Below are 25,491 nucleotides of genomic sequence, written 5' to 3'. Positions count from 1 at the left end.
ATCCAGTTCTAGCCACTCTACCAAGTGTGTGTACATGTTGTTATTGTTACTTTACAATGTCTTACCTCTTCATCTTCAGAAGAAAACATTACAAAAACCTGAAGAAAGGTTTACCCTGGATGCTGTGTGTCCCCAGAACTCCCTCAGTGATCAGTGTTGATGTGTGAGGGGACGCCCTGGGAGCTAACAGCAGCCACTAATGGACTCTAACTGGACCAGTGAGCCCTTTGTCCTCAGCTACAGGCTGAACAAAGCATTTTATTGAGGGTCATTACTCAGATAAATCTTTAGCTAACTGACAGTAGTGAGCACACGTCCTCTTTGCTGGAGTAGTGCAGGTGTCAGACGGCAATACTGATGACAGTTCAGAACTTTTCAGAACTTTTCATGGCTATAAATGAAACTGATCTGGGAGAGGATGCCTTCATCAGATAAATACTGTGTGGTAGGTGTTGCTTTATTTAAATCTGTTCATTTCCTAGCCGTCCTTTATTTCTGTCACACGCAGTGGAGCAGTGGAGGGTATGTGCGGGTATACTGGGTATACTGGGTATACCCACCTATCAGCCTAAAAACCACTGGAATATACAGGAGACACACACACACACACAGAGGGGTCTTAAACAGAGCTGGGGGTAGGTGGGTGTGAAGGAGTGGGTGTCTCTATTTGCGGATTCAGCTGGTCTGTTTTAGGAGGACCATAAACAGAGCGACACCACCCACAGAGAGAGACCGCTGACGACCCCAGAGACCCAGAGTGCACCGGGGCCCTAAAAAAGAAACCTCTTATCTGTGAGGGGCCTCACATCCACCACCGTCCGCTACTGCTGCTACCACAGCTTCTACCACAGCTTCTACCAGAGCTGCTACCAGAGCTTCTACCACAGCTTCTACCAGAGCTTCTACCACAGCTTCTACCACAGCTTCTACCACAGCTTCTACCAGAGCTTCTACCAGAGCTGCTACCAGAGCTTCTACCACAGCTTCTACCAGAGCTTCTACCAGAGCTGCTACCCGAGCTTCAACCAGAGCTTCTACCACAGCTTCTACCAGAGCTGCTACCAGAGCTGCTACCAGAGCTTCTACCAGAGCTTCTACCAGAGCTTCTACCAGAGCTTCTACCAGAGCTGCTCCCACAGCTTCTACCAGAGCTTCTACCAAAGCTGCTACCACAGCTTTACTGGTTTTCTGCACAGTGTTGAACTGGTGACTGGTCTGGATGTGGACAGAGGATATAACAGGTGTTACTATAAGCTCAATGTGATAACTATAATTAATGTCATATTCTTCAGGCATGACTTGGACTATAAAATGTACCTTTTTCTTTACTTTGGAGGAGTTAAATTTATGAAACTGTGAGTGCCGTTTTGTATTAAGATTGGCTAAGTAAGGTAATAGATGTTTCGGTTCCCCAGCCTCTTCCCAGCAATATGTTACTCTTAAAGCACAACGTCTTATTTAAAGTCCTTATTATCTAGAGAATTATCTAGAGAACATAATCCCTCAGAGATCCTCTGGAGAACATGAGATAACTCACTGACATATGCACATGAAATCCCTTCAGTGGGCTTCATTACCTTAAGGCACCATCTAGGCATTAACATGAATACAGACGTAGGCAAAGTTGTTGGTAACGTTCCGTTAAAGAGAGAAAAACCCACAATGGTCACTGAAATAACTTGAAACTGACAAAAGTAATAATAAATAAAAATTTACTGAAAATGAACTAATGAAAATCAGATATTGTTTTTGAATTGTGGTTCAACAGAATCATTTTAAAAAACAAACTAATGAAACTGGCCAGGACAAAAATGATGGTACCCCTAGAAAAGATGTAAAATAATGTGACCATAGGGACATGTTAAACTAAGGTGTGTCCTGTAATTAGCATCACAGGTATCTTCAAACTTGTAATCAGTCAGTCTGCCTATTTAAAGGGTGAAAAGTAGTCACTGTGCTGTTTGGCATCATGGTGTGTACCACACTGAACATGGACCACAGAAAGCTAAGGAGAGAGTTGTCTCAGGAGATCAGAAAGAACATTATAGACCTTCATGTTAAAGGTAAAGGCTATAAGACCATCTCCAAGCAGCTTGATGTTCCTGTGACTACAGCTGCACATATTATTCAGAAGTTTAAGGTCCACGTGACTGTAGCCAACCTCCCTGGACGTGGCCGCAAGAGGAAAATTGATGACATATTGAAGAGACGGATAATACGAATGGTAACCAAAGAGCCCAGAACAACTTCCAAAGAGATTAGAGGTGAACTCCAAGGTCAAGGTACATCAGTGTCAGATCGCACCATCCGTCACTGTTTGAGCCAAAGTGGACTTAATGGAAGACGACCCAGGAGGACACCAAATCATAAAAAAGCGAGACTGGAATTTTCCAAAATGCATATTGACAAGCCACAAAGCTTCTGGGAGAATGTCCTTTGGACAGATGAGACAAAACTGGAGCTTTTTGGCAAGTCACATCAGCTCTATGTTTACAGACACAAAAATGAAGCATCCAAAGAAAAGAACACTGTACCTAATGTGAAACATGGAGGAGGCTCGGTTATGTTATGGGGCTGCTTTGCTGCACCTGACACAGGGTGTCTTGAATCTGTGCAGGGTGCAATGAAATCTCAAGACTATCAAGGCATTCTGGAGCGAAATGTGCTGCCCAGTGTCAGAAAGCTTGGTCTCAGTTGCAGGTCATGGGTCCTCAAACAGGATAATGACCCAAAACACAGCTAAAAACACCCAAGAATGGCTAAGAACAAAACATTGGACGATTCTGAAGTGGCCTTCTATGAGCCCTGATCTAAATCCTATTGAACATCTGTGGAAGGAGCTGAAACATGCATTCGGAGAAGGCACCCTTCAAACCTGAGACAGCTGGAGCAGTTTTGCTCACGAGACATACCTGTCGACAGGTGCAGAAGTCTCATTGAGAGTTACAGAAATCACTTGATTGCAGTGATTGCCTCAAAAGGTTGTGCAACAAAATATTAAGTTAAGAGTACCATCATTTTTGTATAGGCCAGTTTCATTAGTTTGTTTTTTTAAATGATTCTGCTGAACCATAATTCAAAAACAATATCTGATTTTCATTAGTTAATTTTCAGTGAATTTTTATTTATTATTACTTTTGTCAGTTTCAAGTTATTTCAGTGACCTCTGTGGGTTTTTCTCTCTTTAACGGAACGTTACCAACAACTTTGCCTACGTCTGTACATATCCCAGAGAGTGAGAGAGTGATCCCAGAGAGAGTGATCCCAGAGAGTGAGAGAGTGATCCCAGAGAGTGATCCCAGAGAGAGTTATCCCAGAGAGAGTGATCCCAGAGAGAGTGATCCCAGAGAGTGATCCCAGAGAGAGTGAGAGAGTGATCCCAGAGAGTGATCCCAGAGAGAGTGATCCAGAGAGTGATCTCAGAGAGGGATCCCAGAGAGAGTGATCCCAGAGTGATCCCAGAGAGTGATCCCAGAGAGTGAGAGAGTGATCCCAGAGAGAGTGATCCCAGAGAGAGTGATCCCAGAGAGTGAGAGAGTGATCCCAGACAGGGATCCCAGAGAGTGATCCCAGAGAGTGATCCCAGAGAGAGTGATCCCAGAGAGTGATCCCAGAGTAAGAGTGCTCCCAGAGAGAATGATCCCAGAGAGAGTGATCCCAGAGAGTGATCCCAGAGAGTGATCCCAGAGAGTGATCTCAGAGAGGGATCCCAGAGAGAGTGATCCCAGAGAGTGATCCCAGAGAGAGTGAGAGAGTGATCCCAGAGAGAGTGAGCCCAGAGAGTGATCTCAGAGAGGGATCCCAGAGAGAGTGATCCCAGAGAGAGTGATCCCAGAGAGTGAGAGAGTGATCCCAGAAAGTGATCCCAGAGAGAGTGATCCCAGAGAGTGAGAGAGTGATCCAAGAGAGTGATCCCAGACAGGGATCCCAGAGAGTGATCCCAGAGAGTGATCCCAGAGAGAGTGATCCCAGAGAGTGATCCCAGAGAGAGTGATCCCAGAGAGAGTGATCCCAGAGAGTGATCCCAGAGAGAGTGATCCCAGAGTAAGAGAGTGATCCCAGAGAGAGTGATCCCAGAGAGTGATCCCAGAGTAAGAGTGCTCCCAGAGAGAGTGATCCCAGAGAGTGATCCCAGAGTAAGAGAGTGCTCCCAGAGAGAGGGATCCCAGAGAGTGATCCCAGAGAGTGATCACAGAGTAAGAGAGTGATCCCAGAGAGAGTGATCCCAGAGAGTGAGAGAGTGATCCCAGAGAGAGTGATCCCAGAGAGTGATCTCAGATAGAGTGATTCCAGTGACCTGGAGCTTTAGTCAGCTCAGTGAATGACTTCAGAGGATCTGTGAGTGTGAGCTGCTCTAACAGGTTACTCACCACAGACCAGCATCAGCAGAGAGGCGTTCATCTCTGAGCTGGCAGCAAGCTGCAGGGACCTGAGGACCAACACAACAGGAATAATAATAATGATAACAGGAATAATAATAATCATAATAAAAACAGTACACAATTACTACATAGTAATAGTAGTAGTAATAATACACAGAAACACTCAACGAGCAGCGAGGATGAAATATTGAAGAGAAACTCAGAGTTGTGGTTCTGAGATGAACCTGTCTGTCCCATTGTCTGTCTGTCCGTCTGTCTGTCCTCTCTCAGTGTCCCGGTATAGACTATAGTAATGTCCCGTGTCTCGCTGAGCTCCTCTGTGCTGTTTAAACCGGGTAGTCTCCGGTCGGACTAACATGTTTCCCGCTGTGCTCGGTGCTCGGTGTGTTCCTCTATCCGGTTAGAAAGCAGGAGACTCACCGTCCTGGTTCAGGTGTTCCTCTGGGTTGTGTCCTTCGGTTCTGTCCCGGGTAGAGTCCACTTGCTGCGGAGTGAGTTACTGGACGGATGAGAGACGGAGCAGCGATGAGGAGAACTCAACTCCTGCGGCTGTCCGCTGGAAACCCCGTACTGGACTCCTCGAGCGGAGCGGAGCAGTGCGGGGGAGGGCTCGAGGCGGGCCTCCTGACAGGATGGTCGCGAGCTGTGATCTGATCTGATATGAGCTCTATTAATATATTAATATACTAAACTATATTAGTATTAATATCAACACTCTCTTCACTGCCTCTACAATAACATGAGCTGCTGTCATGTTATTCAGAGAGACAGTAAAGAGACTAAACATGTCCCTGATGGACACAAACTAAGTTTTACATTCTGGATTTGAGACGTTGAGTCCTCAGCTACAAACCCAGCCCAGGTTTTCTGATGAGCCTCGGTGTCTGGTCTGGTGTATGGTCCCTGGTCCCTGGTCTCTGGTCTGGTCCCTGGTCTCTGGTCTCTGTTCTGGTCTCTGGTCTGGTCTCTAGTCTCTGGTCTGGTCTGGTCTCTAGTCTCTGGACTGGTCTTTAGTCTCTGGTCTGGTCTCTAGTCTCTGGTCTGGTCTCTGGTCTGGTCCCTGGTCTGGTCTCTAGTCTCTGGTCTGGTCTGGTCTGGTCTTTAGTCTCTGGACTGGTCTTTAGTCTCTGGTATGGTCTCTGGTCTGGTCCCTGGTCTCTGGTCTGGTCTCTAGTCTCTGGTCTGGTCTGGTCTTTAGTCTCTGGTCTGGTCTCTGGTCTGGTCTGGTCTTTAGTCTCTGGTCTGGTCGCTAGTCTCTGGTCTGGTCTTTAGTCATGGTCTGGTTTGGTCTGGTCTCTAGTCTCTGGTCTGGTCTCTGGTCTGGTCCCTGGTCTCTGGTCGCTGGTCTCTGGTCTCTGGTCTCTGGTGTCTGGTCTGGTCTTTAGTCTCTGGTCTGGTCTGGTCTCTAGTCTCTGGTCTGGTCTCTAGTCTCTGGTCTGGTCTGGTCTGGTCTCTAGTCTCTGGTCTGGTCTCTGGTCTGGTCCCTGGTCTCTGGTCTCTGGTCTCTGGTCTCTGGTCTCTGGTCTCTGGTCTCTGGTCTGATCTCTGGTCTGGTCTTTAGTCTCTGGTCTGGTCTGGTCTCTAGTCTCTGGTCTGGTCTGGTCTGGTCTCTGGTCTGGTCTCTGGTCTGGTCTCTGGTCTGGTCTCTAGTCGTTGGTCTGGTCTGGTCTCTAGTCTCTGGTCTGCTCACTGGTCTGGTCTTTAGTCTCTGGTCTGGTCTGGTCTGGTCTCTAGTCTCTGGTCTGGTCTGGTCTCTAATGTCTGGTCTGGTCTCTGGTCTAGTCTCTGGTCTGGTATGGTCTCTAGTCCCTGGTCTGGTCTCTAGTCTTTGGTCTGGTCTCTAGTCTCTAATCTCTGGTCTGGTCTCTAGCCTCTGGTCTGGTCTCTGGTCTGGTCCCTGGTCCCTGGTCCCTGGTCTCTGGTCTCTGGTCTCTGGTCTCTGGTCTCTGGTCTCTGGTCTGGTCTCTGGTCTGGTCTTTAGTCTCTGGTCTGGTCTGGTCTCTAGTCTCTGGTCTGGTCTTTAGTCTCTGGTCTAGTCTGGTCTGGTCTCTAGTCTCTGGTCTGCTCACTTGTCTGGTCTGGTCTGGTCTCTAGTCTCTGGTCTCTGGTCTGGTCTGGTCTCTAGTCTCTGGTCTGGTCTCTAGTCTCTGGTCTCTGGTCTGGGGAATGTCATGTTCAGTGATGAGTCCAGGTTCTGTCTGCCAAAGTTGGATGGCTGGGTCAAAGTATGGAGACGACTCGGGGAACGCTATGCTGATTGTTGCACCGATGGAGTAACAGCTTTTGGTGGGGGCAGTGTCATGGTGTGGGGGGGCGGGGGGGCATCTCCCTCACTGGCAAAACAAGGCTTGTCATCATTGAAGGCCATCTCAATGCAGTGAGATATCGGGATGAGATTCTGTAGCCAGTTGCGATCCCATATCTCCACAATCTGGGACCTATCTTCATCCTTCAAGATGACAATGCTCACCCCCACAGAGCCAGAGTTATCACAGACTACCTCCACAATGTGGGAGTAGAGAGAATGGAACGGCCTGCCAAGAGTCCAGACCTCAACCCAATTCAACACTTGTGGGATCAGCTTGGGCGTGCTGTACGTGTTAGAGTGACCAACAAAACCACGCTGGCTGACCTGCAACAAATCCTGGTTGAGGAATGGAACGCCATCCCACAGCAACGTGTGACCAAGTTGGTGACCAGCATGAGGAGGAGGTGCCAGGCTGTTGTGGCTGCGTATGGATCTTCCACCGCTACTGAGGCTCCTGATGGTGTATTAAATGAATAAAGTGTGAAATAGCCAATATGTCTTGTTTGTTCCTTGTTACTGATAGAGAGTTCAATCATCCAATCCACCAAACAACTCAAAACAAGAGTCAATACCAACAGGAGAATACACTGTTTACCATTGGCAGAGCATTTTGGCAAATTTTTCTTTGGCGCTACCCACATAATCAGCTGTGCTGCTCATCCCACAAATGCATGATCCTTACAAGTTGGACATCATTGTGAAGGTAAATAAACAGGCTTTCCAACGATGTAAAATACAATGCCAATTAGCAATGTAACAACAGAGAAATAATCCATCAAACACAAGTTTCCGAATTTTTTTCCCCAGTATATATATGTTTATATAATAATCATATCAGTTCTTTCTGTGGGTTTACCCTCTCACAGCCTCCAGGATGTGTCTGAGGGGTCCAGGTCCAGGTGTTGTCCAGACCAGGACCAGGACCCCGCCTGCTGTAAATCTCCTGCTGTCATATTACACATTCCCTGTGCAGCTAGAGGACAGCCTCTCTTTGTTAGAGCTCAGGGTCCAGAGCCAGGACCCAGGACCCAGCAGAGACCAGCAGAGCTGCTTCATACTGACAGCTAACAGCAGGGGGGGATGGGAGGACACAATCACTGCTACTATATATACTGAATATATACGTGTGTACATATACACAGTAACCTAGAGGTAAATGACTAAGGAACCTGTGACTGGAGAGAGCTCCTGGTCCATTAGACCTGTTTAATGCTGGGAACCATGTGAGCTCATCAGCCTACATACTAATAATAATGATAAAGGTGTTATTAGCATTAGTGGAAAGTCATTAAGTACGTTTACTCGAGTATTGTATTCAAGTGCGAGGTAAGGCGAGGTACTTGTACTTTACTTGAGTACTTCCATTGTATGTTACTTTATACTACGTTTCAGATAGAGACTTTCCTCTCTGTGTATCTGACAGCCAGCCAACGTTACGGACTACTCTGCACATTAAGATCTGACGATCAGATGTGGAGATTGAACCAGCGGTCCAACCTCACTAAGGAGTCCTGTGTAGTCGGGGCTCCTCGGCACATTTCAGAGGTCTAGGAGTTGTTAGTTAGACGTATTCACCCTTTAACTTCATAGATGGTTTCATTTCACTGTTTGAGGCCCAAAGAGGCAATATTAAACTAAGCTTAGAGTCCAAAATATGAATCCATTTAACTGGTGACCTTTTGGAGGAGCTGTCTGACCCCTAGACTGGAAACCACTGAACTAAACTACCCAACAGGAAGTCGTTACTAAATTAGTATTCCTTTTAACTCCTGAGGGACACGTCTGTCTCTGTAGCTGCTAAATGCTCCACTGTGTTCACCAGCTGGTCTCTGGTGGAGTCTGTCTGCTGAGGGGACCAGCAGAGTCAGGTGATAGTTCTCTGTGGGGTCGTCACTATATGCGTAAACCCTTTCACGTACAAGTAGCCATTTAATCCTCTGTTAATATCAACATGTTGAGTACGTGTCCACACAGGCTCCACAGTCAAATGAGGTTTGTTACAGGCTATTAATGAAACGGACATCATTAATGACGGCTCTGTTCCATTCTGTGTCCTATCAGCTGTAATAGTGAGTGAACATGAACAATACCAGGACCCTGCCACTGGCTCACCTGGATGGAATGTGTTATTAATCACACCTGTCATGTTCCCATGGCAACATTTGTGCTGTGAGCGGTTGATGGATGGGAGGTAATGAAACAGAGGCTGAGGACTGGAGGACTCACTGCAGGCGCCCCCTAGTGACGACTAACTGAAACAACACATCTGCTGGTACAGATGTGTTGAACAATAGAAACTTGATATACAGATGTTATCATCACACAAACAGGACACATGATGTGATGAATTTACAGAAACACTATCACATTTATTTGTCTCCATCATCGCACCTCAGAATGAATTATAAGAACACGTGTGTGTATGCTTTTATATGTATTTAATCAAGAGTTTCTTTTGTAATAAAAATAAACACATCATTTAATGTTTCCACATCTCTCTTCATGTTGTAAATATCATACTGACGTGGTCCAATTACAGCAAAAACACACTAAATATTAAAAGCTCTTTTGGTCAAAATAACAAATTTCTGATAACATTTTCTGATATATTTCTTCTGTTTATTATTTATGAAATCAAATGTCTATACAGTGAAACAAATGCTGTCCACAGGTCATCCATCTGTTGTAATAGCTCAGACAGCACACAGGACAGTGTTGATACGTCCACTGAGGACAGAACATGAAACACTTGACAGGTAATGTGTGTAAAAGGTGATGCAGCAGTGAAAGAACAGCAGAGCATCCCGGTCACAGCACCAGTACCAGTGGAACTCTGCTCTGGTGGAACCTCCTCACACACAGTTGCTGTACTTCTGCACTTGTTCCCGGATCTCGTCCCGCACCACGGTGGCGTTCTCCTTCAGCTCGTCCAGCTCCATGCGCTGCTTCTGCATCCGCTGCTCGTTACTCCTGAACTTTTTCTCCAGTTCTGCAACCACACAGAGACAGACACGGGTCAACACGGGGACGTCTACAGATACATGTAGTCAGACACGGGTCAACACGGGGACGTCTACAGTTCCACGGAGTCAGACACGGGTCAACACGGGGACGTCTACAGATACATGTAGTCAGACACGGGTCAACACGGGGACGTCTACAGATCCACGGAGTCAGACAAGGGTCAACACGGGGACGTCTACAGATACATGTAGTCAGACACGGGTCAACACGGGGACGTCTACAGATCCACGGAGTCAGACACGGGTCAACACGGGGACGTCTACAGATACATGTAGTCAGACACGGGTCAACACGGGGACGTCTACAGATCCACGGAGTCAGACAAGGGTCAACACGGGGACGTCTACAGATACATGTAGTCAGACACGGGTCAACACGGGGACGTCTACAGAATCATGGGGTCATACACGGGTCAACACGGGGACGTCTACAGATCCATGGAGACAGACACGGGTCGACACGTGGACGTCTACAGATCCATGGAGTCAGACACGGGTCAACACAGGGACGTCTAGTGATCCATGGAGACAGACACGGGTCAACACAGGGACGTCTACAGATCCATGTAGTCAGACACGGGTCAACACGGGGACGTCTAGAGATCCATGGAGACAGACACGGGTCAACACAGGGACGTCTACAGATCCATGTAGTCAGACAAGGGTCAACACGGGGACGTCTACAGATACATGGAGTCAGACACGGGTCAACACGGGGACGTCTACAGATCCATGGAGACAGACACGGGTCGACACGGGGACGTCTACAGATACATGTAGTCAGACACGGGTCAACACGGGGACGTCTACAGATACATGTAGTCAGACACGGGTCAACACAGGGACGTCTACAGATACATGTAGTCAGACACGGGTCAACAAGGGGACGTCTACAGATCCATGGAGTCAGACACGGGTCAACACGGGGACGTCTGCAGATATATGTAGTCAGACACGGGTCAACAAGGGGACGTCTACAGATTACAGATCCACGGAGTCAGACACGGGTCTACACGGGGACGTCTACAGATCCACGGAGTCAGACAAGGGTCAACACGGGGACGTCTACAGATACATGTAGTCAGACACGGGTCAACACGGGGACGTCTACAGAATCATGGGGTCATACACGGGTCAACACGGGGACGTCTACAGATCCATGGAGACAGACACGGGTCGACACGTGGACGTCTACAGATCCATGGAGTCAGACACGGGTCAACACAGGGACGTCTAGTGATCCATGGAGACAGACACGGGTCAACACAGGGACGTCTACAGATCCATGTAGTCAGACACGGGTCAACACGTGGACGTCTAGAGATCCATGGAGACAGACACGGGTCAACACAGGGACGTCTACAGATCCATGTAGTCAGACAAGGGTCAACACGGGGACGTCTACAGATACATGGAGTCAGACACGGGTCAACACGGGGACGTCTACAGATCCATGGAGACAGACACGGGTCGACACGGGGACGTCTACAGATACATGTAGTCAGACACGGGTCAACACGGGGACGTCTACAGATACATGTAGTCAGACACGGGTCAACACAGGGACGTCTACAGATACATGTAGTCAGACACGGGTCAACAAGGGGACGTCTACAGATCCATGGAGTCAGACACGGGTCAACACGGGGACGTCTGCAGATATATGTAGTCAGACACGGGTCAACAAGGGGACGTCTACAGATTACAGATCCACGGAGTCAGACACGGGTCTACACGGGGACGTCTACAGATCCACGGTTAGATAACGTGTCCACAGGAAGAGCATTAGAGATGTTAACTATATAATCGGTGTGATAGAACACAGCGAGGTCCAGATCAGTGTGAGCTTTCATCAGAACTAAAACATGCTGCACAGCTCTCCTCCAGTTCACCAGGTTTATCCAGCAGACAGCTGAAACAGCCTCAGACACGCTGCTTGAGGCTGAATGAGGTTTGGAGGACGGGATCTGTGTTACATGCTTCTGGACATGGTGGTTGAGATGTCCACTGTCCCCTGAGGGGATTGATCTTTTTATCAGAATATTTTAGGACAATTATAATAATTTAAAATGTAATTTTATAATTTAATTTAAAGGACAAACAATAAGGGGGATCTGTTGGCAGAAATGGAATATAATATTAATAACTATGTTTTCATTAGTGTATAATCACCTGAAACTAACAATGCTTGTGTTTCCGTTACTTTACCTTACTTTCATATCTCTATAGGGAGCGGGTCCTCTTAGCAAGTCCTCCATGTTTCTGCTCTCTCTCTCCCTCTCTTGCTTCATCACTCACTTCACTCGTATCAATAATAATCACTGGCTCTGCTCCAGATGACCTGCTCTACTCATACACTGCCGTCTCTAGATAAAGACATTCACGTTTTCACCTTGGCCACCGTAGCTCTCCAACATGCTTGACACACTGGAGAGGCTACAGCTGGTTGTACTCTCAACCTCTCCGCTAGATACCATCAGATCCTACACACTGATTCACACGCTTCCTTTCATTTTAACGAACAATAGGTCATTTACTGCCACTAGAGGTCTCTCAATGAATACAATACAGAAGCAGAGGGAGTTTGGTGACATGTCATGTCAGTCAGCTCCTCTCAGTTAGGATTCCTTAAGTGTTCATCGTTCAGGAGCTTTCTACCATAGAGGTCTAAAAACACTGAATAAAGCAGATTCACGTTAAAAAAACAGTGTTTCTCCGACGCTGTTCGGCGGACGAAGGACGTCCCGGAGGAGCTGCGAGCCGAGCTGCCGCTAACGTTTGCTCAACTTGTTTCTCTGATAACTTCAGATCCAGACACCCAACGACTAAAATCCTTCATCTGGTTGAAATATAGAGTTAAAAACCACCAAGATCTAAAATGTCTACTGTAGAAATGTGGCTTCAAACTGGATAAAAAGTCAGTTTCTGACAGCTTCTAGTAGACAACCACAACGCTGACACAAAGGACCAAATGAAATGCAGTTACCTTGATTATATAATATATACATATATATATTATAGATAAAGCGAGAGCTGTGTTCGGGATTTCGGCAGTAAGTCGGACTCGTTTCCGGTGGAGGTTGGCCTCCGCCAGGGCTGCGCTTTGTCACTAATCCTCTTCGTGATATTCATGGACAGGATATCGAGACGTAGTCGGGGGGAGGAGGGTTTGCAGTTTCGGTGTGCTGAGGATCTCATCGCTGCTTTTTGTAGATGATGTGGTCCTGTTGGCATCATCGGTCTGCGACCTTCAGCACTCACTGGATCGGTTCGCAGCCGAGTGTGAAGCGGCCGGGATGAGGATCAGCACCTCTAAATCTGAGGCCATGGTTCTCAGCAGGAAACCGATGGATTGCCTACTCCGGGTAGGGAATGAGTCCTTACCCCAAGTGAAAGAGTTCAAGTACCTCGGGGTCTTGTTCGCGAGCGAGGGGACTATGGAACGTGAGATTGACCGGAGAATCGGAGCATTGGGGGGGGTATTGCATTGGCTTTACCGCACCGTTGTGACGAAAAGAGAGTTGAGCCGGAAGGCAAAGCTCTCGATCTACCGGTCAATCTTCGTTCGTACTCTCACCTATGGTCATGAGGGTTGGGTCATGACCCAAAGAACTAGATCGCGGGTACAAGCGGCCGAAATGGGTTTTCTCAGGAGGGTGGCTGGCGTCTCCCTTAGAGATAGGGTGAGAAGCTCAGTCATCCGTGAGGGACTCGGAGTAGAGACGCTACTCCTTTGCGTTGAAAGGAGCCAGCTGAGGTGGTTCGGGCATCAGGTAAGGATGCCCCATGGGTGCCTCCGTAGGGAGATGTTCCAGGCACGACCAGCTGGGAGGAGGCCACGGGGAAGACCCACGACTAGGTGGAGAGATTGTATCTCCACACTGGCCTGGGAACGCCTCGGAATCCCCCAGTCAGAGCTGGTTAATGTGGCCCGGGAAAGGGAAGTTTGGGGTCCCCTGCTGGAGCTGTTGCCCCCGCGACCCGATCCCGGATAAGAGGTTGAAAATGAGTGAGTGATGAGATATTATAGATAGATTACAGATTTCTCTTTTTGAAAATTGTTGGAAATATTTGGAATAATGTAAGTACACAACTCAACAACAAATGTGTTTTTTAGACATTTCAATGTGGAAAAGTTACATATTAAATCTTTAATAAAATATCTCAGGCTATGTCAGATAACCACTGAATAATAACAATTTAGTCCACATTCCCTGATACATTATTATTTATTATTAGTTCATCTATAACGCTCTTCAGAACCTGACAGATATATCACCATATTCTCACAGCAACAGGAGGAGAGGCTAACTGCTTCACTACACCTGCTTATATGTAAGGGGTTTCCTCACAGCCAAGTCATGCTAACAGGTCAAGAATAGGCTCAAGTGTTCAAGCAGCTTCATGTACTCACTCCTGAGTTGTTCGATCCCCTTGCTGGCTTTGCTCAAGAGGTCTTCAGCCTCCTTCTTCATGTCCTTTGCCTTCTGGTTGATGCTGTTCAGACCTCCAGACTCCCCACCTAGAGAGTCCACCTTCATCTGCAGCTCCCGGTACCGTTTCTCTGTGTGGTTGAGGCTCTGGGAGAGACCACACAATAGTGTTCAAGTTCTAGTTTCACTTTATTTACTGTAAAAAGTCCTGCTACTGTCCACAACATGTGCTTCCAAACACGACGTCTGCCCTCACACTGACCTGCTCCAGTGAGGATGCTAGCTGCGTGGCGTTGTTAGCCAGAGCTTTGGCGTCCTTGGCCATCTGTCTGTTCTGCTCCGTCTTGTTCCTCAGAGCCTCCACCTCCATGGAGAGGTTGTTTAAACGCATCATGACATCCAGCTGCTTATCCTCCAGCTGCGTCAGCCTCTCATCCACCTGGAAGAGAATGACACGTAATAAAGTTAAGAAGAGAGATACGGGACAACGGAGTGTTTAGATGCTCAGCCGTGGCCGGAGGGACAGTTTACCTGAACTGTAGCGTTCCTGGTGCTGTTCAGGTTGTTGTGGGCCTCCTCCAGGGCTGCTCTGGCTTCTTCTATGGCCTTCTCAGACACATCCAACGCCTGCCTGGTGTTATTGGCTGCATCCTTCACTCCCTCTGCTCGGCTCCTGCACGACCACACCACAAATTAGAAGGATACAAAAGGTTGTTGTTACGGTTCTTAGTAAAGAGTCGATTTTGTAATAATTAATTAAAGGTCCCTACGAAACACAAAGTTACTGCCACTTTAAAATGACTGTAAGCAAACAAACTAAAACAGAACTACTTCAGGGAGAAGTTTAACGTCACAGATTTGTCATCAATCTGCTGAATGTTTTGTGTTCTTTGTGGATGTTGATGGTGAAGTTTTGGAGATTTTAACACTGATGAAGTTTGTTTTTGTCATCTGTTCCTCTCACATCGGGGAAAACTGGTGAGACGTGACATCTGTTTGGGCAGAACCCTGCTCTTTCTGACAGCAAGCCAGATGGATTGTGGGAAATGTGGTCTTAATTTAAAGGTCCCATATTGTAAAAAGCGAGATTGTCATGTCTTTTATATTATAAAGCAGGTTTAAGTGATATATAAATACTGTGAAAGTATCAAAACGCTCAATCCATGGAGAAATACACACAGCCCGTATTCAGAAACTGTGCGTTTGAAACAAGCCGTCAGGATTTCTGACCATTTGTGATGTCACAAATATACAATATTTAGACCATTTCACAGTTTTAAACGTAAACATACTAAATGTGTCCCAGTTTATTTCCTGTTTCAGTGTACTGTATGTGAATGACATCAGCTGACAGGATGTAAACATGGACCCATGCTGTTGCCTAGCAACGCAATTCTGTTGAAATACGCTAAAACGGACCGTTTCTGATAGACGGTGAATACAGGTATATTCAGACAGACAGTATGAGAAAAATAATGTGTTTTTAAAGTAAAGCATGTAAACATGTTCTAGTAGAAACCCAAAATACAAACATGAACCTGAAAATGAGCACGATATGTCCCCTTTAAAAAAGAAGCCAGTAGCTTCACTTACTTGGCCTCTTTAGCCTTGTCCAGCAGCTCCTTGGCTTTGCTGATGTGCTGCGAGGTTTGGTTGACGATGCCCTCGACGTTGGTGAGGTTGGAAAGGCCGTCCTTTATCTGCATGACCATTTTGTCCAGAGCGGTCCTGTTGACCGGCAGCCTGATGGACAACACCTGCAGAGCCACCTTCTCTATGCTCTCTGGATCTGCTCCCTCCTCTGGACAGCAGAGGGAAGGAAGGAGAGGAGACACATGCAGGAACAAACAACACTTTAAATACTACAGTTACAGTCTGCAATAAGAAGTGACTTCATTCAAAGCAGAGATCACCAGTTACAGCATTAATATACCTGTGAGGAAGTCTCTGATCTTCTTAATGAAATCTTTCAGTTTCTTGTTGTTGTTTTCAAAGTGCTCCTTCTTCTTCTGCGCTTTCACCAGCGTGTTCATCGCCTGGTTCTTCACATTCTGTGTCAGAGAGGCGATATCCTGGAGCTGGACACAGTTAACCAAGTCGTCAACAGAGAAACGTTATAGTCTCCAGTCAAGGCAGATAAGAGGACACACCATCACTCCTCCACCCTAGTCAGTAATAATAATGACCTTTCTGGCCACGCCCTGCAGCTCTTCGTTGGCAGCGTTCAGACCGTCAGTGGCGTTCCTGGCATGATTCAGTGCTGCTACAGAAGTGCTCACTGTCCCGTTGCATCCCTCTCCTCCACATATACTGTTGCCCTGATGGTCACGGCAACCGGCACTACCGCATCGGCCGTCTGAGCAACTGCCATTGACGTTGGCATTGCTATGACCCCCGCACACCTGGAGGGAGAACAGTGTTTCATCATTCACTTGAACTGGTTGGGTCAGTGGAATAAAAACACGTTCCTACACCCACACTTTCATAAAGTCGGAAAATATAAAACATTAAGAATACAAAATGATATATATATATATATATATATATACATGTGTATATATTTATACATGTGTGTGTATATATCTCTTTCCATTTTAAACTAGGACTATAACAATTTATGTATGAAGTTGAATCAAAGTATTACATAAGAACATGCAGTATAGTACTGATGAATTATAGCATAAATATAAATCATATTATAGGTGATTGAGCCTGTTGTTTATTATTATAATAATTTAATTATTGTTTTCATCTCAAAGTGGGTAATCTAGTAAACATGAAAACTTTTTGTTTTACGTATTTCTGTGTTTCTTCACCATGGAGATGTACTACTACCAATGACAAATATGAACCTTCACTATGGGGTTCTCCAGTGATGATAGACAATATCATCATATATACTGTATATGCATTATTAGAGTCAACAGAAATATCCTGACTTACCAAAGGTAAGCGCCGTCAGGATACTGACAATACAACAACACATCAGACATTATCACTTTTTGTGTGATATGATGTAAAATAGTGACATTTCTGCACAGCGAAGAAACAGTGCAAAACAGAACGTTTTGGTTTATTAGATTATCCACCTCAAGATGAAAACAGAAGATAGAAAATGTAAATTTCCATCTGTGTCATCCATCCTCCAGGACTAATGAGGGAACCCTAACAAGTCCTACCTTGTGACTGAGGTGATGGACCTTCTTATCCAGGTCGTGGGCTTTGTGCTGCAGCTCGTTTAGTGATTTGTTCTGAGCGGCCAGAGTACGGAGGAACTGGTCTTTACTGGCGTCCAGCAGGTCTTCGGTGACAGCGCGGGTTTCTTTGGACCGTTCTACAGGACTGAGAGGACCGGACACTGATGCGTTGCATCTCTCCTCAGCCTTCACTGACTCCCCATAGTACTTCTTCACCTTCTCAAACTGATCTGTGAGGAAGCAGGCGCAGGTTTTTATAGTTTTATGAATAATACCAGAATTTATTTCACAATATTTTGCAGTTAGTTGATTGAGGTTCACTAAATCTTTATAACTCTTTTATCTTCTTTTTGTTTGCAGAGATTTTTACTGAAGAAAAAAATATAACCGGTGATCCATTTAAGAAGTCTGATCTAAATTCTTTTCTCTCCAGAGATTATGAGTTAAGAACAGGGAAAAAAAGGTGTTTACCAGGATAATCTTCATAAGTTCATCTGTGAAACAAGTGGAAAAACGTTTTGGGAGGATCATTTAAGTTACTTTTCCTTTCCAAGTTACTTTTTCTAAGTGTTTGTTGTTGTAATACTCATTTTGGCCACAAGAGGCTGAAGTGCACCACTACTTCATGTTCTTAATAAAACCAGAAGCATTCATGTTTTCCTCCAGGAGAGTTTTAATTTAAATAACTTCCTGAAACACAATATACAGTATGTACCTTATGTTTAGAGCGCATGAGAAATTAAAACTAATGTAGATCAGACTCAGAAAATGGATCATCAGAACTGTTTTCATAACGTGCCTCTCAAGGCTTCAGTAGCTTTTGTATCACATGACTGTTTGCTGTGTTTACAGCCTGTACTGTCACATGACACCATCTAAAGCTTCACTGACTTGATGAGTTTGTTACCTGTAAATCCTGAGGTGAGGTAGTCCTCCAGCAGGCGGCGTTTGAGAGCCACGGTGGCGTTGATGTCCCTCAGCTCTCTCTCTAGACCACTCAGTGTGCGTCTCAGTGACCCTTCTTCTTCTGCTGTTGTATTGAGCTCTCGGGCGACGCCCATCAGACGCCCGTCGGTCAGGGCGATCTCAGCCCTGCCGCACATAGAGCAGGGTGTTTATAGAATATACAGGCAGTTCATCCAAACCAACCTCAATGAACATCCAGACACTGTGTGACATCACACCTGAGGTCATCGATGCTCTGTCCAATCAGCTGGTGGACCCTGTCGCTGTCCTCCGCTCTGATCAGATCCTGCACTCGTTTCAGCTTCCTCTCCAGCTCTTTGATGCGCGTGTCCCCGACCCCCGGCGTGACCCCGCTCTCCAGGATCTTCTGTGTGGTGTACTGGACGTGTTCCAGGTCCCTTTTAATCTGGCACACCGCGTCGTCCCACAGCTGGAAGCACGGGTGACACTGGACACACTCGGGGAAGACGCCAGTGAAGCCGCGAGCACATTCATCACAGCGCTTCCCCGCTGCTCCCTCCCTGCACTCGCACACCCCCGTAGATCGGTCGCACTGGGCCATCTCTGAGCCCCGAGGATGGCAGTTACACTCTGAATGGAGGAGGGGGGGGAGGGCACAGAGAATAAAACTATAAACTGGTCTGCAGGTCCAGGTGTGGTTGGGTCTGATCTACTGATGGACGGGTTTAAAGCTACACTAAATGTTTCTGCATCATTTCTACTGTAAACAGACAACTCACTCATGTGACCTAGAACGTGAAGTGCAGTTTGCCCATTCTTGTTCACAGGTGGTATCTAAATTATTATTCACTATGAGTTACCTTGACAGTGCACCCGCGGGTCTCCCCAGTGGAACTGCTCACACTCGGTGCACTGTTTACCTCCAAAGCCTGGTTGACAGTGGCACTGGCCTGTGAACTGTAGAGGACAGACGGACATCAACAACATGATACGAATATTTACTGAATAAGAAGACAAAATTACTCGTATACATTTCCAGGCTTCGGGAGGCCTGGCGCTTCCTCACCATGTTGCAGTGACTCCCCAGGGCGTGATGCGGGTCGCAGCCACAGAGCTCACAGCCTCGGTCCTGACCGTAGTTCCAGTGGTTAGGGGCACACTGGTCACAGTTATGGCCGGCCACGTTCTCTCTGCAGGAGCAGGCTCCGGTCTGCCGGTCACAGTGACACTGTCCATCAGTGCAGGCAGACTGGAGGGTGCCGGCAGTCACACAGGTACAGACTGACGGGAGAAACACGCGTTCAATGCTCAGCAGAGAGAAGACGGGAACAACAAGACGAACTGATTCTGCAGACTAATTGTAAGAGCCATGTTGTATTATTTACAGTTTTTTACAGGTTAGGTGTGTACGAGTTCCGCTTCAGTGGAGCAGGATGGGGAGCAACAGTTTTTCTGACCACAGATTGTAGACCACAGATTGTAGACTGTATTTCAGTTATTGAATATATGAAGCTGACCAAGGAGTGAGTGTCTGCAGAAGGCAAGTGGAAGTAGGACATGGTGGTCTACGTGAGTCAGAAACCTTTACATCCCGCTAGAAGTAGCGAGGACGGTTTATAGCGAGCTGCCACTACACAAATAATGAAATATCATTTTTCTCTTTAAACTTCAAAGCTGAGAAACAAGTTGTTGGTCCATCACTCACTTAAATCTTAGCTGCTCATATCAGATTTAATGACACAACTAGCTTCAGCCGACACCATCCACTGTTACTAGAAACCCAGATCATAACATGTGAGCTTGTAACTGGTTAAAAACCATCCAGATGTACTTCTGCCATCAACACTCACGTCTGCAGTCGTGGGCCACAGCGTTGCCATAGTAACCGTGTTGACAGTGGCCACAGGACGGACCGTCGGTGTGGTACAGGCACTTGAGGCATTGGCCGGTCCCAGGGTCACATGACTTGGGGTCCTGGGTGTCGATGTTGTCGTTGCACTTACACGGGAGGCACTGTCCGCCGGGTTGCTCTGGGTTGCCGTAGTAACCAGGGGCACACTGGTCACAGCGGGGCCCTGGGTTGGGGGGGGGAGGGACAATATGGCATGACAACTGCTTTTCACTGATGCGAGGCTGAAGTAGAGGGTGAAGTGCTGAATAGAGTAGAAGGTGATCAACGTGTGTGTGTGTGTGTGTGTGTGTGTGTGTGTGTGACTGCAGCGTGGGAGCTCACCAGTGTAACCTTGCCTGCAGTCACAGATGATCTGGTTGGAGGTGCGGTCAGCTTGACAGGAGAGGCCGTTAAAGTGGTCTGAGCCGGGGTTACCGGGGCAGGGGCAGGGCCGACAGTGCTCCCCTGAACCGAGCACCGGGTTCCCAAAGAACCCATCCACACAACTGGGACCAATGAGAGACACATTTACCATCAGCATGATAACCAGGGAGGAAGCAGAGCAGCGTGACACGCAGCGATCCTTACCGTTCACAGAAGTGTCCCACTGTGTAATCCCTGCATTCTCTACACTCGCCGGTGCGGGGGTCGCAGATGTCTGCGTGGCCGTTACACTGACAGGGGCTGCAGCTGGGGAAGCCCCACTGGCCCGGCTGGCAGTCTGAGCACTGACGCCCACTGGCTCCCTGTTTGCACTGGCACTGGCCTGTAACCGGGTCACACTGGTGGCTCAACGAGCCCTCTGAGTGGCAGTCGCAGGCTGGACGGGAGGACGGATTTAAAGGGTTAGTCACTGTTTCTCTAACAATCAGGGACAAAACATATACTGAACTAGTTTAGTGACTCTTTGCAGATGTTCATTTACACCAGGGGTGTCAAACATACGGTCCGAGGGCCAGAATCAGCCTGCCAAAAGGTCCAATCCGGCCCACTGGATGACTTTGCATAGTGTGAAAATTGCAGAAAAGTCTTTAATTCCAATAAATGCACTGCTATTCCTCGGGGGTCACGCTGTCCTAATAAGAGTAGCAGCCCATATGCTGGTTGGGCTATTATGGATTCCAACATGCTTACGTACAGGCTACGTTACAAAATACTGTCAAAAAGGAGAAATGGATCGGATTTTTTCACAGAGGTCAATGGGAAGCCAGTGGATTATCCATCAATTGTGAACGTTTTCAGAATGTATTGTACTCCTTTACACTAAAAGAAAGGGAAAACATTTGGAGGTGTTGTTATTATGCAATCGTTTTACGGGAGATCAAATTGGGCTGTATGTGGCCCGTGAACTAAAAGGAGTTTGACACCCCTGATTTACACAGTAGGTGTGGTTTGACCTTTCAGGCTGCTATCATGACACAGACTCACCAGTGCAGCCGTTCACTCCAAAGCCGTAGGTTCCTGGTTCACACTGGTCACAGCGTCGACCCATCACGTGGGGTTTACAACGACACCGACCTCCCACCTTATCACACTCTCCACTGAGGGAGCCCTGAGGGTCACACTGACACGCTGGACACAACACAGACACACACCACACATCAGACTATTATTAGTATTTAAAAAGCAGCTGACGTCCTCTGAACGTGTGTTCCTGTCTCTACTCACGCAGAGCGCCGTCATGAACGATGGAGGAAATACTACAGATGAGTTTGGAACACATGTCGGCCAGGACGGGCATCGGTGTGATCATAAAGGAATCCAGACACATGTATCGGATCATCTCCTCCCGCCGCTGCTCTGCCTCGGGCTCGTTACCATGGAAACCAGGAAGCTCAGTGTATTTGGGGATCAGAACCAGCTATTGGGGGGAAAAGTAGCATGACAAGAAAAGACAAGTACCTCAAATTAGTACTTGAGTACAGTACTTGAGTAAATGTACTTAATTACCTGCCTGTCAAACAGACATAGAGGAGGACAACGGCTGTCAGTTCACTCACCGAGTCGATGAGAATGAAGGCGGTGAGGTGTCTGTGTGAGACCCCGTGGCGCTGGAACCTGATAGAAACCACGTACCGATTACTGGGCTCGAAACAGAACGGCCTGGGCATCTGGATGTACCTGCAAAACACAGAGTACATACAACAAACACTGAAATACATACATGCATATATATACAGTATATTCATACATGTCAAAGTCTCTCTTTCTCTCTCTCTCTCTCTCCTCCTTTGTTCCTTCCACTAACACTCGACAAGCTGACCTGGACCAGTACAGTACACCTATGGACCGATGGCATTACTGTACTGTATATTATATACTGTATATTGTATACTGCTGAGTCACTGCTAGTTCAAAACAGAATGACTGTGTAAGAGAAGTAAAAACGACTCGTCATGTCACGTCTCGTCATGTCTCGTCATGTCTCGTCATTTGTTTGTCCCCAGAGATACAAAATATTGTGTATCAATGTTGAGCATTTTAAAGGTTAACGAGACAATGCACCGTTAAAATTCCTAAAAAGGTACAAAAATCTATCTATAGAAAAACACTATAAATATACCCGACTACTACAACTAGCATGACAATTTTAAAATATATACATAGAATAACATAATACATACATTAGCAAAGTGTGCACAACATACTATAGACATTACATGACATGAGGAAGAAAGAGGGAAAATACAACCTCACAGAAAAGACATTTTTCTTTGTTTTGCAAACACTCAGCTGGACAAAGATTTTATTTTTTGATTCCTATTACAGTAAAAACTTCCAGAAACTCAAGATGAATATTTATATTATTTAAATGAGGTTTATGTGATCAATATGTTTTAGTTTTTACTTTATTTGATTTTATACAATTCAGTTTGTTTGATTGTTATTTATGTACTTGATGTATGTTTGGGCAATATTTAAGTTATTGGTCATTGTTGCGAAATAAACCAGAGACAGACAGAGAGAGAGAAAGAGAGAGAGACAGAGAGAGAGAGAGAGAGAGAGAGACAGACAGAGAGAGAGAGAGAGATAGAGACAGAGAGCGAGAGAGAGAGAGAGAGAGAGAGAGAGAGAGAGAGGGTGGGGGGAGTGAGAGACAGAGAGAGGGAGAGAGAGAGAGAGACAGAGACATGGGATCCACAGGCGTCAGTGTGCTGACGCCCAGCAGCGTCCTGAGTAAAGCACAATAAGAAGAAGAAGAAGGGAGAGAATCCAGGCAGGGAGCTGCCGGGTCTCTGTAGATACAGACACCACCACTCACTAGTGATGACTGAGAGGGATTCTGTTTTTATCAGTCTATATATACACTGCTTTTTAGGAATTTCTTGCATATCATACCTTTAAACATTGAATTTCAGCTGAACAGAAATAGAACATTTTAAATCAGTATCTGTTGACTACGTTATTTCCTTCTTCTCTCTAAAGCAACCAGTGTTCTCCAGAGACAACATCATCCCACTCTAACTGGATTTGGCTCCTCCCCAACCAACCACAGGAGAGAACGGAAGGCCAGCTACGGTCCGCTGAGACAGACGGATCCGGACAGGACTTGACCTCTTAGTTCCAGATGAGTTCAGACTCTGAAAGACTTTTCAGCAGATTCACACTTAACAGTGTTTCATCCTACATCCTTCTTTCTGCTTCCTTTATTTCAAGAATATCAGGAATAGTTAACAGTTAATCTGTCTGATGTGGTGACCAATAAACTTTTCATGTCAGAAGATCAACGTGAGCTAAATTAGGAGCTATAGTGATTCCAGTCTTCCTGTTCAGGCACATCAAATGTGTCTATTAACAAGCCGTTGTAAGGCAATAAATATGAAAACAAAAGACATGTTGAGGTGAGGCTGATGAGAACGTCATTAGTATTGGACAGATTCAAATGTTGACCCGATGGTGATTATAGATGGAAAGTTAAATTCATCCTGTGGGTTACAGTGGACAGTCATGTTTCTCTATGGCTGCCTAGGGCTGCAAAATTCAAGGAATATTCAAGGTGTAAACTTTCCATATGGGGAATTTATGGGAATTAACAGGAAATAACGGAATAAAATGGAAATATAGGAGTTGTCTGTTCAGGCTGTATTTACCATGTCATAAGCAGATATGAGCTAGAACTAACCTTTTACCATCAGAAATAGACATAATAATCCATTCATTTGCCAAATAAAAAGTGAACACATGGTAACAGCTAGCTAGCAAAAACTAGCAGAAGGTGTTAACGAGTTATAAACTGTGCACTCGAGGTGGAAGACATATCTATGGAAGGGGTTGTCTGTTCCCATTTCAACTTCCCCTGGAAACTGTCCGACCCTTTGCCCCCCCGCCCTATAAAGGTCAGTAGGTCTGGCTTCTGTAAGCTTGGCTTAGTTTGAAACCTCTCAGTCGTGGGTCATACTGATGGCACACTATTGACCCTTTAAAGATGAACCTAGGTAAAGCTAAAATCAGTCATTTCAAAGAAGAATTCTCAGCCAGTGGCTCTGATGCCAAGAAATTTTGGAAAACAGTCAAATCCATGGAAAACAAACTTGCTTCTCCGCATCTACCCACTTCTTTGATTTTTGATGACATTGTTGTTACTGATAAACAACGCATGGCCACACACTTCAACCAACATTTCGTGAATTCATCTAATTTCTTTGGTGCAGCTGCCCCTGAAACAGATTCATCTAACACTCCCACTTCATCACCCAGCGTTAACAGCTTCTCCCTTCAACCTGTTAAGGTTTCGGAAGTCCTGGATGAACTCATTAAGTTAGATTCAAACAAGTCAGCTGGATCTGATGGGCTTGACCCTGTGTTTTTAAAATCAGCCGCTCATATTATTGCTTCCCCTATTACAAGCCTGTTCAACCTGTCATTTCATCTGTCTGTTTTCCCCCCTGACTGGAAATCGGCTACAATTCTCCCCCTCTTTAAAGGAGGCTCTGGCTCTGACCCGAACTGCTACAGGCCGATTTCCATTTTGCCCTGTCTGGCCAAAGTCATAGAGAAACTGGTACATAAACAACTAATTCACTTCATTGACTTAAATCATATTTTGTCTGACCTGCAGTCTGGGTTTAGGAAAGGCCACGGATGTACCACCGCTACACTGAAGGTCCTTGATGACGTCATCACCGCCATGGACATCAAACAGACTTGTGTAGCTGCCTTTATAGACCTAGCCAAGGCTTTTGACTCGGTCAACCATAACATTCTCCTGCAAAGACTTACCAGCATTGGCTTGTCCAGTAGATGTTGCAACTGGTTTGCTAGCTACCTGGCTGATCGTGTCCAGCGGGTGAAGACCGAAAACATCATGTCTGAACCTCTTACCATCTCTA

At 46.3% G+C, this 25,491-nt stretch overlaps 2 protein-coding genes across 4 annotated transcripts in view; both read right to left on the bottom strand.

Moving 5' to 3' along the window:
- The window catches only part of lamb2 (laminin, beta 2 (laminin S)), a 76,018-nt gene extending 71,066 nt beyond the window's left edge, over window positions 1-4,952 (bottom strand). For both annotated transcript variants that reach the window (XM_037772241.1, XM_037772242.1), the window contains exons 1-2: window positions 4,803-4,952; window positions 4,371-4,429 (exon numbers count right to left, since the gene is read on the bottom strand). In XM_037772241.1, coding sequence (XP_037628169.1) covers window positions 4,371-4,401 — 31 coding nt within the window. In that variant the 5' untranslated portion in view covers window positions 4,402-4,429; window positions 4,803-4,952. The remainder of the gene's footprint in view (window positions 1-4,370; window positions 4,430-4,802) is intronic.
- A 4,159-nt stretch (window positions 4,953-9,111) lies between these two features.
- Window positions 9,112-25,491, bottom strand: part of lamb2l (laminin, beta 2-like) — a 78,140-nt gene continuing 61,760 nt past the window's right edge. Inside the window, exons 18-35 of one of the 2 annotated variants that reach the window (XM_037773154.1) lie at window positions 22,162-22,282; window positions 21,830-22,022; window positions 21,590-21,733; window positions 20,750-20,981; window positions 20,504-20,667; window positions 20,121-20,345; window positions 19,337-19,551; window positions 19,131-19,227; window positions 18,528-18,900; window positions 18,251-18,435; window positions 17,326-17,573; window positions 16,333-16,548; window positions 16,080-16,224; window positions 15,740-15,947; window positions 14,678-14,819; window positions 14,409-14,585; window positions 14,128-14,293; window positions 9,112-9,679 (exon numbers count right to left, since the gene is read on the bottom strand). In XM_037773154.1, coding sequence (XP_037629082.1) covers window positions 9,543-9,679; window positions 14,128-14,293; window positions 14,409-14,585; window positions 14,678-14,819; window positions 15,740-15,947; window positions 16,080-16,224; window positions 16,333-16,548; window positions 17,326-17,573; window positions 18,251-18,435; window positions 18,528-18,900; window positions 19,131-19,227; window positions 19,337-19,551; window positions 20,121-20,345; window positions 20,504-20,667; window positions 20,750-20,981; window positions 21,590-21,733; window positions 21,830-22,022; window positions 22,162-22,282 — 3,388 coding nt within the window. In that variant the 3' untranslated portion in view covers window positions 9,112-9,542. The remainder of the gene's footprint in view (window positions 9,680-14,127; window positions 14,294-14,408; window positions 14,586-14,677; window positions 14,820-15,739; window positions 15,948-16,079; window positions 16,225-16,332; window positions 16,549-17,325; window positions 17,574-18,250; window positions 18,436-18,527; window positions 18,901-19,130; window positions 19,228-19,336; window positions 19,552-20,120; window positions 20,346-20,503; window positions 20,668-20,749; window positions 20,982-21,589; window positions 21,734-21,829; window positions 22,023-22,161; window positions 22,283-25,491) is intronic. The other variant, XM_037773153.1, reaches the window with a different exon arrangement.

The sequence above is a fragment of the Sebastes umbrosus genome, chromosome 6 (genome assembly GCF_015220745.1).
Source record: "Sebastes umbrosus isolate fSebUmb1 chromosome 6, fSebUmb1.pri, whole genome shotgun sequence".
NCBI lineage: Eukaryota > Metazoa > Chordata > Actinopteri > Perciformes > Sebastidae > Sebastes > Sebastes umbrosus.
Note: the sequence above shows the minus strand (reverse complement) of the source record. Positions and strands in the feature narration are given on the sequence as shown.